A 19396-nucleotide genomic window follows, 5' to 3' on the forward strand; every position below is an offset into this window, starting at 1 on the left:
TTTCCACGCATTTTATGCCTGTTGTTGTTTCAGCGTAATACTGTCCATACAGAATTTCATGTGAATAAAACATGCGAACTTTATAGATGAAACTGTGTTACATTTCAGCAGCGACTATTTGCCGGAAGTTCTGAAAGAAAAGAATAAAGGGCGTCTACTGCACCAGACAATGCGGTATGCTGCGTGGCATCACGCCGTGCATTTCAACCGCAGCGTATTTTGGGGCAGCGCCAAGATGTCGAAGCTTCAGAGTGGTAGAGGGCGTTTAGCTAGTTTTACCATTTTCCCCAGCAGGCGCCCGTCAATGCGATCTCAGGGGAATCCTAAGCTTTCTTTGCGAACCCTCCTGGTCTTTGCTGATCGCGGCCGATGCTGCTGCTGTCGTGCCGAATAACTGTTTTAGGCTTGTAGCGCAGCTCGGAAGCGCAAGAAAGGAAGGAGGTAGGGGTAATCAAAGGGAACGGAAAACAGAGGGAGCGCTCACTCTGTTTTCCGTTCCCTTTGATTACCCCTACCTCCTTCCTTTCTTGCGCTTCCGAGCTGCGCAACAAGCCTAAAACAGTCATGACATACCAACTCGCCCAAACTGCCACGCTTGTGCCGAATAAGTCACGCACACGAGAGAGAGAGAAAAGTTAAACGATATTTGGGGATGTTAGCTTATATACCTGGCATACAGGACTGCACTCATGTAACGCATTGGCTTACATGTAGCCCTATCTGTATACCGTACACCTACAGCTGTCCCGCAACTATCCACGTAACTCCACAGTGAAAGAACGAATGGCACCTAAAAGGAGAGAGAAAGAAATGAGTACATATTGTTTTATTTATTTTTATTTTATTTACATGATACTGCAGGCCGTGTGGCCCAAGCAGGAGGGGCAGGGCAACAAATAAAAAATACACGTACAAAAGGCAGAATGGCAAAAATATGAAATTCAAGAAAAGAAACCATATAACACGAAACAGCAATGTTTGTTAGAAAATACCAATAATATGAGTTTGAATTGATTCAGAGGAGTTCAGATGATGGAAAGGGAGGAGGTTCCATTCTTCTATAGTTCGAGGAAAGAAGGAAAATTTAAAGAGGTTTGTCCTGGCAACGCAAGGGGAGAGAACGAGGGGGTGCGAATGACGGGTTTTCCTGGATGCAGAAAGAGTTATGTATAGACTAGGATCTAAAGAAAATTTACGGTTTATCAAGGAGTAAAGGAACTTCAGGCGTATTACTTCTCGCCTCGTTTGAAGGGTGTGAAAACCATTTGTCCGCAGTAATTCAGTTATAGACTCTTCTCGGCCATATTTGGAAAAAATAAAATGTATGGCTCTTCTCTGTATCCTTTCAAGGGCGTTAATGTTGTTTTTGGTAAACGGGTACCAAATAACGCACAACTATTCCAATTTTGGTCGAATAAATGTGGTATAGGCTAATGATTTTACTTCATGGGATGCATGTTTAAGCTTATGGCGAACTAGACATAGCTTTCTGAAAGCAGCAGAGGCAGTAGCCGCAATGTGGCTATTCCAATTTAGGTTGTTAGTAATTGCAATTGCAAGATACTTGTACTCGCTCACTTCGGCCAAGGGATCTTGGCCAATAAAATAAGAAACTTTCAGGGGTTTGTTATGTGTTATGTTTGTTATACGTGGAAGCACAGATTTATCTGAGTTAAGCTCCATTCCCCACTTGTTGTTCCACTCAAGAATGTTGCTTAAGGTTAAATCAAGAGATAGTTGATCATGAACTGTATTAATATCGTTAAAAATGATACAGTCATCTGCGAACAGACGAATATTGACAGGGGCCTCTATTACATCAACCATGTCATTACAATAAATAAGAAATAGTAGTGGGCCAAGCACGCTGCCTTGAGGCACGCCAGAGGTTACTGAAAGAGAATCGGACTGCTGCCCATCAATCGCTACGTACTGTTTTCGACGCGTCAAGTAAGCAGAAACCCAGGACAGGATAAAGGCAGGAAGACCAAGGAATTCTAATTTACAAATTAATTTCTCATGAGGAACTACATCAAATGCTTTTTTAAAATCAAGAAATATCACATCTACTTGGCCAGCCTTGTCAAGGACAAGGCTGGCTTAATTGGGTGACTGTCAATGACTGTGCTTAATTGGGTGAGTGTCGAGAGCCCCTTCCTGAAGACGTGTTGGAAAGGAGATAAAATGTTACGCTCGTTTAAGAAATCATTAATGTAGTCAGCAACAATGTGTTCAATTAATTTACATGAAGAGAATAATATGGAAATCGGCCAGTAATCCAAGACTGAGCTTGTGTCACCTCTTTTAATATAGGGACAACACGTGCTACTTTCCAATCGAGCGGAAGTACCGCGGAATGTAGAGAGGCCTGAAAGATTACTACAAGGAATTTACTAAAATGTTCCGCATAACGCCGAAGGAAGGTGTTGGGAATGCCGTCTGGACCAACAGATGATTTTACTAGTAACCGGAGGAGCATGTTAAGTACACCTTCAGGAGAAATGTTAACGTCAGAAGAGCAGGACGGTGAAGTTTGGAAAGAGGGTTCAGTTGGTGGGGAGAAGGAACTGTGGAAGTGGTCATTTAAAAGGTTAGCAACAGCCTTGGGATCAGTTATTGGAATGCTATCGTGGATAATGTTCGTTATGGATTTATTCCGTTACTTAATAAAGTTCCAGAACTTCTGGGGATCGTCCTTAATAAAATTTGGTAAAGTGTTACTGAAATAAAAAAAAATTGCTTCTGCAATGGCCGCTGAAAGGGCGACACGAACACTGGTTAAATTGTCAGTAGCTGGGCCTTTCTTTCTATATAGCGGAAGACTGTGATGCAGAAAGGCACACATGGCACCGTGTGTGTGTGCCTCTCTGCGTCACGCTCTTGCAGTCTGTGCCCGTTTTGCCACGAACCAACAACTAGCACAACCTAAATATTCTCACGGCGACAAATGTAAGCCATGAAGCACGTAATCCCATTATTAAAGCGCTACTTTATACGTGTTCTCGCCCAGGGTTTGGAGCGTCTGCTCAGTAGGCTTCTCGCCGAGTAAAGTGGGCCCGTCCCGGAAGCAGTGCAGGCAATCCGCGGTCGCGTGCGTCACGTGTCTGGGTGAGTGAGTGAGTGAGAAAATAAACTTTTATTGGGTCTAGCAAAGCGCGATAAAATGCGCACCCGGCTAATCCCATGACGGGACAGACAAATCTAGCCTGTCGGCCCGACCGCGGGTGCGCTGGACGGCCAGGACTTGGTCCTCAAAGACGGGACTTCGCAGGAGGGCGTCCCACTCTACGTTGGTGAACTTCGGGCCAGCGACCCGCCCTCCCAGAGCGTATGAGGCAAAGTGGCAGCCTCATCACAGGACACGCAAGAACAATTCGAATAAATCTCGGGATACAAGCTGTTAAGGGACGCCGGATTTCGGCAGGAGTTCGTTTGCAAGAGTCTGAGTGTGTCGGGGGTCTTCGGGCATTGCCGTCTCATCGCAGCGCAACGCAATCGTTGCGCTGCAAAACCCTACGTTGCATAATTTAATTGCCACTTGGAGGCATTTAATTAACCGCTTCACGAAAGCTCGACTTCGTCTATATTTCAACATGTGCTTTGGACAATTTTTTGTTACTTGCGCGAATAAAATAACGTTCGCACATTTAGATGAGTATCCTTTGTTGTGCACACTGCAATATACAAGGAGGGGAGTGAGAGCTTCCTTAGGGCGTTGCAAGGCATAAAAGAGAGACAGACGAGGCCAAGAAGGTGACAAGGCAGGCGTTTGTTTTGACGTAATATTTGTCTTGTCCTCGTGACAGTTTGCTTGAGAAGTTGTGACAGTTTACTTTGAGAAGTTCAATTAGCTCAGTAATGTTCTTGCGCCAGGTGGAGGACCTATAAGAGTGAGGATGTATGCTGCATTTCCGCAAACGTGCGTGCGCGCGTGACGAACAAAGGTATTTGTCCTTGATGCGTAGGCGCTCAGCCAGTTGCATCTGTAGCACAGCGTGTGCTGCGATCGTAATCGACATTATGGCAATCACTGTCCAAAAACGTTACCGCCGCGGCAGGTGGAAAAGGGGTTTCTGTTTGAGTATCGACGTAACAAAAGTATATATTCTCGTATATTCGAACTACAATCCGATTCTATCATGTCTGTAGGTTGGAAGTCATATTTCTCGCATTTTCTGTGGCGGGGTACCTTTAAACCTTAAGAGGAAGCTTTAGCTCGGGTGCTCCTATCTAAATACATGTAAAAGGAGAATTCGTTTTTCTCGGCAACCACTGCACTAAATTTGACTTGGTTTGCTGCATATAAAAGAAAAACTTAAAATCTAGTGACTGTTGGTTTCGAATTTTGGAGTTAGATCGTCAATATTTTATAAAAAAGTGACAAAAATTGCAAATTTTCAGAAAACGAAATTATCAAGTTTACAACTCTGTAACTCAAGAAGAAAAAATGATGTCGCATTTCTGTGAATTGTATCTGATAGCACATCTAAAGCGGACAATATTGGTATGTTACACATGAACCTCAAGAAATGTATTAATATGTAATTACAACTTTTGCAGAACCCTTGTAAACAATTTAACAAATTCACGTAAGATGTAAAATGGCATATAATATTTGTCCGCTTTCAATGATCTAATGGATGCCGTTTACAGAACCGCGATATATGTTCTTGATGCAGAGTTATTAGTTTGTAAACTTCATTCTTCTATTTTTTCCAAACTTCTGAATTTTTGAAAATCTTTCTGACAAAATTCAAGCCTTATATCAAAATTCTGCTTCCAACAGTCACTAGAATTTATCTTACTGTCTCAAATGCAACAAATTTCATCAAAATCGGTCCAGGGGTTATCTCAGAAAAACGTTTTTGCGTTTTTACATGTATTTGAATAGGCCGCGTCGGAGTTGGGCCCGAGCTAAAGCTTCCTCTTAATTTACTTCTGTAAACCACTTTAGCTTGGCGGAGGGCTTAAAGCAATGAAGATGTATGCTGCACTTCCGCACACGTGCGCGCGCGCATGAAGTACGTCGCTTGTGGTGGCGGTGCTTGTGCAACGCTGCCTAACGTCCGCAGCAGCTTCGCTTTGCATCCATTTTCACAGTGTGGAATAGAGGCGTATTTCGTTTTCGTGTAATAGCTTCGCTGTGAAGTACTTGTAAGGACTGACAGGCACACTTTTATTGACATCATTAAGATGATAATGGGGACGCAGAGAAAAAAGCCCTTCACAGGCTCGACGACCGTCTATGCCCCCCGGAAAAAGCTTGGCTTATACGAACATATATAATGATAACAGCAAAGTGATAATTTATACAACTACAACGAATAGCAATTCTGTAGGAACAATTAAAAAGTGTCGTACAACTTGCTCTATGAGGTTGATTTCACATTCAAAAGTCAAACAGAAATGACTCCTGTGTGTGTGTGTGTGTGTGTGTGTGTGTGTGTGTGTGTGTGTGTGTGTGTGTGTGTGTGTGTGTGTGTGTGTGTGTGTGTGTGTGTGTGTGTGTGTGTGTGTGTGTGTGTGTGTGTGTGTGTGTGTGTGTGTGTGTGTGTGTGTGTGTGTGTGTGTGTGTGTGTGTGTGTGTGTGTGTGTGTGTGTGTGTGTGTGTGTGTGTGTGTGTGTGTGTGTGTGTGTGTGTGTGTGTGTGTGTAAACGAATCTCCAGATGCTCGGGATCGAATCGTATGTGTTCGTTTTATGAACTTGTATAGTTTTACAAGAAATATGATTTCCTTAACACTAAATATAAATGTTTTAGGCAGCACATTATTGTATAAGTCTGTTATGCGTATTATGTTAACTGCTTAAAAAAAGGTTTCGAGGGTCAATCGAACGCACCATTGCCAATATTGCGTACGCACGTTTCTGGATTGTGCACAGTTTTTAATGTTGGCAAAGAAGCCGTGCATCACACCAGAAAACAATTGTTCATGCCAGAGTAAGACAATGAGTAATATAATAGTTTTATGATACACTGAGGAAATAAAATTTCTGCAGTTTGAGAGGATCCCTATCGTTCTCGAAATTTTTGCTGCAACAAAATAAACATGATTGTTCCCCTGCAGGTGTTCCTCAAAGAGAAGACTTCAGATCTTAACACGAGACACCGTTTCTATAACGGCAGATCCTATTTTAAGAGCAGTAGCGCGAGATTCAATAACCTTGTTCCGGGGCCAAGGGACACAGCTTTTTTATCACTATTGATAGGGAGCAAATTACAGAGAGACCAATGATGTAACAAGCGTAAACAATTATCAACTTGGTTTCAAATGTCCGACATGCATGATCCTCTGAAAAATAGGCTGTATGGTCTGCATATATAACAAAAGTGGGTTTATCGGTATTGTTAACGATGTCGTTAATATACATATTAAAAATTTGCGGTCCAAATATGCTACCCTAAGCAACACATAGAAAAATAGCTTTATTATCCGATTGTTGCTCATTGACTGCTACTTGTTGAGGACGAAACGTTAAATAGGATGTTATGAGTTAAGAAACACTCCCCAGAAACCGTATACACGAAGTTTGGCGAGTAAGGTATAGTGGTTAATGCTGTCGAATGCCTAAGTCCACATAAATGCCCAATGCCAATTCTTTTAAGCATGAAATGCTTTCAGCTCCCGTTATGGGCGACTTTCAGGTGACATTGAGCCAAAGGCCAGAGCCGTTATCCGGGCACTCAAACGAAAACATCCGGGAAAGTTGCGAGAACAAAACCAGATCATCCGGGCAACCAGTCAAAGCTTAAGAAAATGTGGTCTCTGGCGCCCCAGCACCTTGTACAGGACTGCATTACATACGCTAGTTACGGCCCAAGTTACTAAGAAATATTGCTTCCCAGTTCTTCCTAATGTTTCACTACATCACTCAAGCTGCAACGTCTAGTACGCTGAAGTTTTATTTGTCATTTCCAACAAGGGGGGAGGGCGCGACGGGCGACGTTCAATATGCAGATACAGGGCATCACATACTTCGCTGTCATCGTTTGGTGCTTAGACAGGGTTGCCTATGCTCTACACAACGCCAGGTGTCCACGAGTTCCGCGGCGCGGGTTTTGCGTCGCCTCGAGAGATGGCGCCACACTGCGTGGCGCCCCCTTCAGGCGCTTTCCTTCTTCCAGCTGGGCAGTGCGCTCTGTCTCCCTGGCGTCTTTCGCTGCCTGTCGTGCCGCCTTCAGCCGATTTTTTTCTTCTAGATGGGCCGCGTCCATAGGGACAAATGAACAGTATGACGTGGTGCGGTGTGGTGTGCCGTTGCAAACATGCACTACACATTTTAAGATTGTGGCTAGTATCATCTCCAACCAATCTACTTTGCCGGTTGCCATTTCCTGCTTGCATCTGCTCTCGATTGCGGGAAAGCCAGCAGTTTTTTGTTCAATACAATTTAGAATAATCTGATTTTGAGTGAAAAGCACTGCTTCTGTGGAGTGAAATTTTCGAGAAGCATGCTGGCTAAGTGTTTTCAAGTGACAAATTTCGCAAGAATTTGACATTCATGCATGTATTACCGTTTCTAAATCCTTTGAAAATATCGGAAGTAACGATATCGGGGAGTAATTTGATGAATTATTTCTACCTCCACCTTTATGAATTACTGTCACTCTAGAAATTTGCATGCTCTTGGGGAAAATACTATCTTTGAAGCAGAACTTAAATATATGCGCTGAGAGAGGGCTAAGAATATTGATAGCACGCTCAAAAGGGAGAATCTGAAACTCACATACACCTCGTGACCTGCTGTTCCGAATGGCCAGAAAAATGCCTTGAATTCCATTGGATTTCGTAGGCAACAAAAATGCAGTTTGAGGGCTTTGTGAGCTTAGACAATCCAGACAAGCAGGCTCGCGTGTATTATATGTACCAAATACAGATAATAATAGTTGAAAGAAATTTCAAGTCTTCTATCAGAAAGCCTTTCATCATTAACTACAATTTCCATGTCTACACTGTGTTTGATGAGATTTAATATATAATTTAGTCAATTCCATGTCAAATCGCTTCTTCTTAAGGTATCTCTGTGAACGAACAACTCGTGCATGCAGCCGTTCTTCACCTAACTCAGATGTGACGTAATCTTACTGCGATATGCATAAATAGAGCAAGATCGTCTAAGTTTCGGCTTTAAAGGAAAAGCTTATATAAAGACGGTCTTTTCTCTGTATCAGTAACAATCTAACAAATTAGCTAATATTTTGGTTGGAGCCACTTGAATGTCATAACGCTTCATTTATCCGACGTGCACGCGCCTTTTTAAGCGCTTAAAAAGTTTGTGTGGGAAACATTCCTCGTGTATTTTCCAATAGTGGCAATGAAATTATCATAAGCGTTTTCTGCATCAATGATCTCATACATGAAATTCCAATTTGTATTTGTGAGGCTCGCATAAAAACTACTTGGTATCGCCTCGTTTATGGACTGGTATTTCTTTAGAGCAGACTTAAGTTGATGTCGTCTACCTAACTGCTTAGGAGGAAGGTTTAGCTCAGGTACTGCTGCCTATACATACATGTAAAAGGAGAATTCGTTTTTCTCGGCAGCCACTTCACCAAATTTGAAGAGGATTATTGCATTTAAAAGAAAAGCTTAAAACGTACTGACGGTTCGTTTCGAATTTTTCATTTCGGCGGTCACTTTTTTATGAAAAATTGGCCAATATCGCGAATTTTCAAAAAAAAAAGGAAGCTATCAAGTTTACAACCCTGTAACTCGGAAATGAAAAGTTACATCACAGTTATATGATAGCACATCTAACAGTACATCTAAAGTGCACAAAATTGATATGTGACACATGAATATAAGGAAAAATTTCTAATGTAGAAATACAGCTTTTGCAGAATTCTTTGTACACAACATAACAAATTCACGTAAGATATAAATTGACATAGTGAATTCGTTCGCTTTCAATGATGTGATGGATGCCGTTTACAGAACCTCGATATATGTTCTCGATACAGAACTATTAATTCAACTTTGTGCTATTTTTTTCGAACTGTCAAGTTTTTGAAAAATATTTTAACGAAATCCAGGCTCTAAATCGAAATTTCGCTTCCAGCAGTCACTAGAATCTAACTTTCTCTCTCAAATGCAACAAACTTAATCAGAGTCGGTCCAGCGGTTATCACGGAAAACCGTTTCTACGTTTTACATGTATTTGAATAGGCCGCGTTGGAGTTGGGCCCGAGCTAAAGCTTTCTATTAAGAAAAGAAAGAATCGGTAGATGATCAGTGATTTTCGCGCATATGACTCCTGGCATTCAATTTTGTTCCCATACGTTGGTAATAAAAAGATGAAGGGACGTAGATGTAAGCGGTAGCGCAGGCTCTCGCATCCGGTCACAAAAGTTATTGCATTCCAATATTCTCTGCATTTCACGTTGTTCAGTTGACGATGACAGGAACTCAATGTCTGTAGCGCCACCCAAGACTAACAGGAGCTTGTTTTCTGTAACGTAAGATAAGAAGGCATCAAAACATTGGAAAAAGGCTGCAACACCACAACTTGGAGGACAATACAAAACGGGGAGTGCATAGTTACCACACGTTAAAGACAAGACTTCGTAGTCGTCATGTTATTTGTGAAAGTTGTGGCGTTACCAACAAAACTGGGCGAGAGCCGTCCGCAGCGCACCTTCCTCCTGCACCGACGACCAACAGCTGGCCGTGGGCGGCGGCCGACAGGGTCCGGTTCTCGGCTCTCAGGTACTGGACGAACAGCTCGGCGAAGCACTTGGCCAGGACGCCCGGCGCGCTGTCCCAGCCGGTGACAGCGGCGGCTGCCAGCGCGGTAACGATGGACAGCGCCGCCGACGCGAACGCCGGTATGCTCGCGTGCATCCACCCGAGGAACACGTGCCAACGTGTCGTGAAGAAGGCCGTCACCACCAGGAGGTGAAGCACCCTGGAACCCGAACGGGGAGCAACGCCGTCTTGAACATCAGTGCCTTACGGTTCTCGACATGAGAACCTGCGCGCCTTTTTGCAGTTTTGCAGCGAGAATCCAAAGATGCGCAATTTGCACTTTTCAGACATTCAGCGTGGCTACGTAGGCGCTAATGTTCGCCATCGAGCAGCCGGCTTTAAAAACGATCAGAAAGTCGCAGAAGAAAGTGTCAAGTGACTACAGGGGCGCTACTAGCGAAGCCGCAAGACTTCCCTACCGTCGTTACCAGCACAGCATGCAGGGTGTCATGTTTAGCTGCACCTAAATGTTCTAAAGTTACTTCTGGCAAGTATAGCACACTTCTAATTTTGATCTAAATTACTCGATGAGGCGGCCACTACTTCTACGAGAAATCAGAATAACCAATTAAATAATTAACATAACATTTCATTAGTCATATTACGTGACACGTATTATTATACGAATCAGAGCGAGTGAGTTCGCAAGGCGTATATCCACTTGGAACGAGTTCCCTGGACAGCACCTGTTTCGATATAGTAATTTTCAATTCCGACGAAATGCATTGTTGTTCCAGTTAATTTTGTGCTTCAATGCATAAGACACCGTTCGCTTAAAAGAAAGTAACTGGAGCACCAATGCATTTCGTCGGGCGATTAAGCAGGACCGTCACAGACGTAATCTCTGCGTACATCGACGTCGAGCACAAAACATGGGATCATATCTTGTCTTACGTAACCTCCGGATATAATACCACCGTACACGAAGCAACGCGCTGTACCCCATTTTGTCTCGTTTACGGTCGCGAATTTTAGACGATGCTGGACGCTATGCTTCTGTGTGAAGACGACGAGCGTCTAACTACGCTGACGCCGAGGAATGCGCTGAACGCGCCGAGGAAGTTCGTCAGCTAGCGCGGCTGTACATTGGTCAATAGAAGCACGGCGTTACAACACCAGCCAAGTGGGCGTCATAGGCGCCGACTACGGTGGGGCTCCGGGGCCTGAGCCCACTCCGAAGTTTTGCGAGAAGGGCAGAGCCGCCCCACTCCCCGGCGATGACTCTCCCCCTTTCCCCTCCCCCAAACTGTCATTACCAGAGTTTTGTTACCAACATCATTTGAAGTTTCTTTTCAGTTCTCTCTACCTTTTCACTTAAAATTTCATTGTGGCTAAAAGCTTACTGCATCTTTGTTGCGCCGACGTGCAGAGCTTTTAATTCGAACTTCCGATTTATTTCTGCAAATCCTGGCAACGGGAGGACAAGCGCATTAGAAGTGCCAGTGGCGGCTACCTCATCCGTAGTTTTTCACTTCAACATATTTATTTAAAATTTCCACTGTGAACATGCACAGACCATATATTTAGATATATACACAGTTCAAAGTATATTACATTTTTTAAAGAGAAAGCTCTTGCCAACTAACAATTATTTCTACTGGCTTGGATAGATTATGCTTAGAGGATGAATATGTTACTGTATGTTCATCTCGCTTCAAATTGCTTTGCATGCTTTTTTTGTCTTCGCAAAAAACCTACAGACTTCAGCGACCCCTTCGGCAATGTCTTTTATCAGCGGCATGTGAAATTCATGTGAGTGATGTGTCAGTATTGCTTCTCTTTACACTAGGTAACGCTAAGAACTCATTAAAAATAAGTTCTTCTAATAATTTACAACATTTGTTAGGGATTGAATTAAACAACTCCACTTGCATGCAGAGGTCATAAACACATCTGATTGGCTCTGTAACTGAAGTGAGGGCAAGTATGGTATTTACTCGAAATCAAAATCAATATCAGTCATGCGCAGCAGTGCTTATACCCGGACTCACAGAAGAAAAAAAAAGCACTGCAGTTTCGCTGGAAAGGGGAAGCAGAATTAGTGATAGCGAAGCATACGACAATTGCACGAAGCGAGATTCCTACCGCATAAATCCGTGTAAGGGCCGCACGCGCACGCGTGTAAGGACGCCCCCACCCCCCCTCCTCCCCCGCTTCTTGCCAGCCATTAAAAAAACTCTGACTGAGAAGCAGTCGCGTTCGGCGGGCTAATTCCAAAAATCGCGCTCAACAGCGAATTTCCGCGCGCAGCGCACTTTCGCGCGTCGCTACGAAATGGAGATTTACGGAGGTTTACGGTGGATTTCATGCGCGTAGTTCGCAATATTAGGTCAAATGTCCAGGTCCCATCTAAGACTTGTCAATATCGCCACAAGAAGGTGCGACAAAAAAGAATCCATACGTTAGTTATACCGGCCACATAAATTATAGTCACCATTCACTTACTACTTCAAATAATAAGCATTGTCTAATGCACGGACCATGTAAACCCGCAAGTATCCCATTGGATGGCAACGAGCGCTTGCTGTCAAAACGCTGGCATTATGCAGAATGCCGGCAGCGCGGGGTGAACGGTTCGTACAACCGCGCTATTTACCGCGATGCCGAAAATAAGATTCGTTACCACCGTCTGCCAATTTTTATCTCCACCACAGGACGGCCTCTGAGAGCGATCTCCAGTTGCTCCTGTCTGTTGACTTAGGCTACGCGATCTGCGATATTAGGGGCGCGGAAAGACAGCTTGGGAAGGAAGACAGTGTGCATGAAGTTAAGTCATCCCTGCTCGACCTTTATCATTGCACCCACTAATGATTAGCGACATTGAGACACGGTACGCCGTCCGCGTAAGCGTCAGCCGCTCAAGGTCATTCGCAGCTATACGGCAGGGCGACTTATACGCACAAAACACATATATTTCCCTAACGTAGTTATCTGAATCCGCTTGTCGCATTGCTCACCCGAGACGGCAGTCTCTTGGTGGTGGGAGGGGACTCAGGCTGTAAAATGAACTGTCTCCTACTATCAGGTGTTGTAAATACGTATATAAGGCCGTCACTTCCGTGAACAATTCTTTGCGCGCGCGCACGCACACACAAACACACACACACAAACACACACACACACACACACACACACACACACACACACAAACACACACACACGCACACACAAACACACACGCGCAAACACGCACACACGCGCAAACACGCACACACGCGCACACACGCACACACGCGCACACACGCGCACACACGCACACACGCACACACGCGCACACACGCGCACACACGCGCACACGCGCACAGACGCGCACACACGCGCACACACGCACACACGCGCACACACGCACACACGCGCACACACGCGCACACACGCGCACACGCGCACAGACGCGCACACACGCGCACACACGCACACACGCGCACACACGCACACACGCGCACACGCGCACACACACACGCGCACACGCGCGCACACACACACGCGCGCACACGCGCGCACGCACACGCGCACACGCACACGCACACATATATATATATATGTATTGCAACAATATATATATATATATATATATATATATATATATATATATATATATATATATATATATATATATATATATATATATATATATATATATTGTTGCGCGTGGAAAGACAGACAGAAGAGGCTATTTACAGGATATTTACATTGGAGCCAGGCCGACACTCGCTCGCGCCGAGCGCACCGGCCAACTTCATCGTCGTTCTCGCGGCGGCTCGTTTCTTGAACATCGCTCGTTGATATCGTAATTCTACCCCCCCCTCCCCCCGGCGGCAAAAGCAGGTGCTGTTAAATATCCAAGGCGCGTGGAGAGTTGTCGGGTTTGAGTCGGGCGACGTGGACACTGTCACTGGTTGTCACAGCGGAGGACGTAGTGGGCGTGGCTAGAACGATTTCATAGGTGACATCGGTCACTTTGCGGAGCACGTGATATGGACCTGTGTAACAGGAAAGGAGTTTTTCACATAGGCCAACTTTACGCGAAGGTGGCCAAAGCAACACGAGGCTGCCGGGCACAAAATGGACATCACGGTGACGGAGGTCGTAGCGTTGCTTCTGCTTGTCTTGAGACACTTGTAGACGAGCGCGCGCAAGTTGGCGAGCATGGTCAGCAAGGGCTATTGCATCACGGGCATAAGCGCTAGTTGAAGCTGTGGCGGACGGAAGCACAGTGTCCAGTGGTAGCGTTGGTTCGCGGCTATGCAAGAGGTAAAACGCGGAAAAGCCAGCAGTTTCGAGACGGGAAGAGTTGTATGCAAAGGTAATGTAAGGTAGAGCCAGGTCCCAGTCACGGTGGTCGTCTGAAACGTATTTGGATAGCATGTCTGTAAGGGTGCGGTTCAAACGCTCAGTGATGCCGTTCGTTTGGGGGTGGTAGGAGGTGGTAAATTTATGCTGTATTGAACAGGCACGCATGATGTCGTCGTTGACTTTGGTCGAAAACGTACGGCGACGGTCTTTCAGCAATTGACGCGGAGCACCATGCATCAAAATAATATCATGTAGGAGGAAGTCCGCAACATCAGTTGCGCAACTGGTCGGAAGAGCACGGGTTACGGCGTAGCGGGTCGTGTAGTCCACCGCGACTGCAACCTACTTGTTCCCTGATGTAGATTCCGGAAATGGGCCGAGAAGGTCTAAGCCGACACGATGAAACGGCTCGGCAGGAATGTCGAGCGGCTGCAGGTAACCAGCGGGGAGCTGGGGAGGCTTCTTGCGTCATTGGCAAACTTCACAAGCGGCGACGTAACGTCGTTCGGAACGGGCAAGACCCGGTCAGAAAAAACGGCGACGTACGCGGTCATATATAGGTTCGAGGTACACCGAGATGTCCTGCCGTTGGTGCGTGGTGGAGCTCTTCTATAATGGTGGAGCGGAGGTGTTTAGGTATTACAAGTGGGAACTCGGAGCCGTCCGGATGAAGGTTACGACGGTACAGAATACCGTCGCGGAGGACGAGGAGGCGTAGAGTAGCATCGGCCGGAGAGTGCTCAAAACGGTCGATGAGTGCTCTGATGTAGATGTCACGGCGTTGCTCGTCGGCGAAATGAAGCAGCTGTGATACAGAGAATACGCAAGAAGCACTGGCAATATTAGAGGAGTCAGAGTCGTCAACGGGGTAACGCGACAGCTGTCAGCGCCTTGGTGCAGGCGGCCAGACTTGTAGACCACGGAATACGCAAATTCTTGTAGCCTCAAAGCCCATCGACCAAGCCGGCCTGTAGGATCGTTTAGCGAAGAGAGCCAGCAAAGAGCATGATGGTCAGTGACTACGGAAAAAGGGCGACCGTAAAGGTAAGGACGGAACTTCGCAACCGTCCGGACAACAGCAAGGTATTCTCGTTCCGTAATGGAATAGTTGCGCTCCGATGTTGCTAGAAGGCGGTTGCGTAAGCAATAACCCGATCCAGGCCACGCTGACGCTGGGCTAAGACGGCACCTACGCCATGACCGCTGGCATCTGTACGCAATTCTGTAGGGGCATCAGGGTCGAAGTGGGCGAGAATGGGTGGTGAGGAGAGAAGAGTGACGAGACGAGAGAAGGCGGCGGCCTCTCCAGTGCCCCACGAGAATTGTACGCCTTTCTTCAAAAGATTTGTTAGGGGTCTAGCAATTGTCGCAAGATATGGAACAAAACGACGAAAGTACGAGCATAGCCCTACAAAACTTTAAACGTCTGCGGCTGTCTTCGGAGCCGGAAACTCTCTGACAGCGCGAGTTTTGTCGGGATCAGGCTGTATTCCGGAAGCATCAACGAGATGGCCCAGAATAGTAATTTACCGGTGGCCAAAACGACATTTGGACGAGTTAAGTTGCAGCTTCGCCTTTCGATATACATAAAGTATAGTTGTGAGACGTTCAAGGTGAGTGTCCAACGTTGGCGAGAAGACGATGACGTCGTCGAGGTAGCAGAGGCATGTGGACCATTTGAAACCTTGGAGCAAGGAGTCCATCATACGCTCGAAGGTGGCAGGGGCGTTGCATAATCCAAACGGCATTACTTTAAATTGATATAGGCCATCAGGTGTGATGAACGCGGTTTTTTCTCTGTCCATATCGTCAACAGCAATCTGCCAGTATCCCGAACGAAGATCAATAGACGAGAAATAGCTGGAACCGTGCAGACAGTCAAGGGTGTCGTCTATATACGTGGGAGCGGGTAGACGTCCTTCTTAGTAATGTTGTTCAGATGACGGTAGTCTACACAGAAGCGCCACGTGCCGTCCTTCTTCTTAACCAACACCACAGGTGACGCCCAGGGACTCGAAGAAGGCTCAATGATGTTTTTATCGAGCATTTTGTTGACTTCATTTTGAATTACTCGGCGTTCCGAGGCAGAAACTCGATACGGTCGTCGGTGCATAGGCGTAGCATCGCCAGTAAGAATCCGATGCTTGACCGCGAGCGTCTGGCCTAAAGGGCGATCGTAGATGTCGAAAATATCTCGGTACGACGATAATACTTGGCAAAGCTCTTCAGCCTGCGCCAAGGACAGGTCCGTCGCAACCATTTTCTTTACATGACGGAAATGATTCAAAATAGAGTCGCCCGGTTCGTATCCCGTAACTACGGTATAAACTCAAGCATTACACAAATTAAACTAGACCTACTGTTGCCGCTATTAGACATCCGCCGCTACATCGCTCTTCTGTGCTTATTCCACAAATATATTTGCACTAATAAACGAACCCGGTTACAACTACCAATACCCCAGTCTTTTTCACGCAGATTACATAATCTGTTCAGTTTCATACGCATATACGGTAAAACAAATGCATTTAATTCATCTGCACTACCACGTGCCATTCGTCTCTGGAATGACCTCCCTGATAACATAGCCTCCATATCTAATCCCGACACGTTCCGCTCTCAGTTACTCATGCTTTTCCCATTTAATACCGTTCACGAGTGACCAATCTAGTATATGTTATCGTGCATTTTTGCCATGTTGTATATCATTTTCTTAAACTGTATTCCTTTGCTCTGTTAACAGTAAGAAGTGTTCGTGTGCCTTCAGATATTGCTTTGTATTCCTAGTGCCTTCAATATTGTGTAACACGGTAATCTTTTTATAGCACTGTTCCTGTTGGAAATTTGTGCTTTTTATACCTTTACTGTTTAATATGCGCCCCTTACTTTATGCCCTGCCATAGGGCCTGTAAGGTTCTTTTGAATAAATATTGGGATCGGCACCCGAGGCTGGCGCGAGGGGCCTGCTAAGCTCGCGAGAACCATCGGTCGATAACGCTGCCACGTATCGGTCGCTGAGACAATCAATAGTGGCAAGGCAAATACCTTGCGGTAGAATTTGCTTTTCCAATCCAAAGTTACAGACAGGAATGCGAGTGCGGTTCCCAGTAATATTAAATATACTGTGAAGAACTGTAACGTCATACCTTATCGGAATGTTGGGCAGAAGAGTGACGAGGTACTCGCCATCAGGAATTGGTGGGAAAGACGACAGTTCAATGTAGGCTATTGAATGTGGCTGCAGGCGAAGAAAGCCGGTGGGACGTAAGCGGCAGTGTGGTGCGTCAGAAGGTTCTGCGAGCATCGGCAACTCAAAGTGAAGGGTACTGAAAGAGCAGTCAATAAGAGCAGAATGTGCGGAGAAAAAATTGAGGCCGAGAATGAGGTCGTGGGGGCAATGAGCAATTACGGTGAAGAGGACAGGAGTGTGGCGGCCGGCGATGCTGACGCGTGCCGTACACATGCCGATGATAGGCACAGTACCACCATCCGCAACGCGGACGACGCGTGCCGACGCTGGGGTGAGGAGCTTGTTCGGTCGTCGTCGGAAGGCAGCACTCATAATCGAAAGATGTGGTCCTGTATCGATGAGTGCCGTGACAGGATAGCCGTCAACGTCAACGTCAAGAAGGTTTCGGTTCGTGGGTAACGTGAGCAGAGGATTCCAGGGCAGGGTCGACAACGCAGCTTCACTTCCAGAAGCTGCAGTGCCTAGTTTTCCGGCTGGATCCGGGAGGCGATAGGCGGAGAAGAGAAGCGACGGGGTTGGGGCGAACGAGACTGATGGCGTCGAGGTGAGGGCGAGTGGTTGTACCGAAGGTTCGGAGCAGGAGCATCAGCGGCAGTGGATTCATGGTGGGTGGTATAGGGAACGGAAGGTCCTAAGGTGCGGGAATAAGCGGCGGTGTATGTTCGAGGAGGTGGTGGCCATCGGTTGCGGCAGCAGTGGAAGCAGATCGGCCGGTCATCAGGGGTACGCCAATCGGACGGGTTGTGGCGGAAAAGGACTGCCGAGGTCGAGGAGGGCAACTAGAGAACTGGGGAACGCTGGGTTGAGACGAGGAACAGACGGAGTTCAGACCCATGTTCTCAAATTCCTGTCGGAAAACGGCCTGGATCATCGCAATGGTGGTTGCTGGCGGATCGGGAGGCGTCGCGGAGAAAGCTGGTGAACAGGTGACCCAGCTGACCTCCACCAGAATGTTGCGTCTGGAAAGACACAGAGAGAAGATGCTATTTACAGGATATTTACACTGGAGCCAGGCAGCCAGGCCGACACTCACTCGCGCCAAGCGCACCGACCAACTTCATCGTCGTTCTGGCAGCGGCTCGTTTCTTGAGCATTGCTCGATGATATCTTAATAACATATATATATATATATATATATATATATATATATATATATATATATATATATATATATATATATATATATATATATATATATATTGTAATGAAGCAGACGCGCCCCTGTGTATGTGCCGTCTGAAGAAGAAGACGAAGGGCCGTGCCGTGGTCTCGAGCGACCCCGTGCTTCGGACAGCCCTTGCAGTGCCTTGTTTTGCCTAGCGTTCCACAACGTCGTGAACGAGAATAAACCTCATCGCATTTGGTGGAGCTTGCTGAGATCCTTCGCCTCGTCCTGGAGCTCCACACTCGAACCCTGCCAACAAGATCGCCTTGCACTATGCCTGATCCCGCCACCTCGTTGCCCGCCCCACCGGCTGCCACTGTCATCTGCGCCGGCGTCCCTCGTCAGCGCGACCCACCCATTTTCAGTGGGACCGCCGAACACGACGTGGAAGACTGGCTCTCATCGTACGAACGTGTAAGTGCCCATAACCGATGGGATGACCAGTCTAAGCTGACCAACGTGCCGTTCTACCTCGCCGACGTAGCCAAACTTTGGTTCTTCAACCACGAATCAGACTTTACAAGCTGGTCCGCCTTTAAGACTCTGTTTGCAGAAGTGTTTGATCGCCCAGCTGTGCGTACGCTACGCGCTGAACAGCGTCTACGCCAGCGCGCACAGCAGCCTGGAGAAACATTCCCCAGCTACATCGAGGATGTTCTCGATTTGTGCAAGCGGGTCAATCCCAGCATGTCAGAGGATGACAAGATCAAACACATCCTCAAGGGCATCGAGGACAGCGCATTCCAGATGTTGCTGGCCAAAGGCCCAACTAGCGTATCCGTCCTCATTAACCTCTGCCAGAGCTTTGACGAGCTGCGCCGCCAACGTTCCATCGCCCGCCAGAACATCCAGCACGCCGATTCCGTCTCCAGCATCGCGGTTTCTACCGAATTCACCAACTCGACCCTCTCGCAGCATATCAAAGATTTTATCCGTGAAGAGG

The 19396-nt window shown here is 46.5% G+C and overlaps 2 protein-coding genes across 4 annotated transcripts in view; one reads left to right on the plus strand and one right to left on the minus strand.

The window, feature by feature from the left end:
* The window catches only part of LOC139059426 (uncharacterized), a 56348-nt gene extending 38006 nt beyond the window's left edge, over nt 1–18342 (minus strand). Inside the window, exons 1-3 of the mRNA XM_070537848.1 lie at nt 18322–18342; nt 17185–18247; nt 9636–9905 (exon numbers count right to left, since the gene is read on the minus strand). Of these exons, the coding sequence (XP_070393949.1) occupies nt 9636–9905; nt 17185–17600 (686 nt within the window). The 5' untranslated portion in view covers nt 17601–18247; nt 18322–18342. The remainder of the gene's footprint in view (nt 1–9635; nt 9906–17184; nt 18248–18321) is intronic.
* Nucleotides 1–19396, plus strand: part of LOC135919827 (uncharacterized) — a 167889-nt gene that overhangs the window by 12920 nt on the left and 135573 nt on the right. The window contains exon 2 of one of the 3 annotated variants that reach the window (XM_070537853.1): nt 3011–3108. The exons of the other annotated variants lie outside the window; for them this stretch is intronic. Coding sequence (XP_070393954.1) covers nt 3011–3108 — 98 coding nt within the window. The remainder of the gene's footprint in view (nt 1–3010; nt 3109–19396) is intronic. 3 annotated transcript variants of the gene reach the window in all.

Source organism: Dermacentor albipictus, chromosome 4 (genome assembly GCF_038994185.2).
Source record: "Dermacentor albipictus isolate Rhodes 1998 colony chromosome 4, USDA_Dalb.pri_finalv2, whole genome shotgun sequence".
NCBI lineage: Eukaryota > Metazoa > Arthropoda > Arachnida > Ixodida > Ixodidae > Dermacentor > Dermacentor albipictus.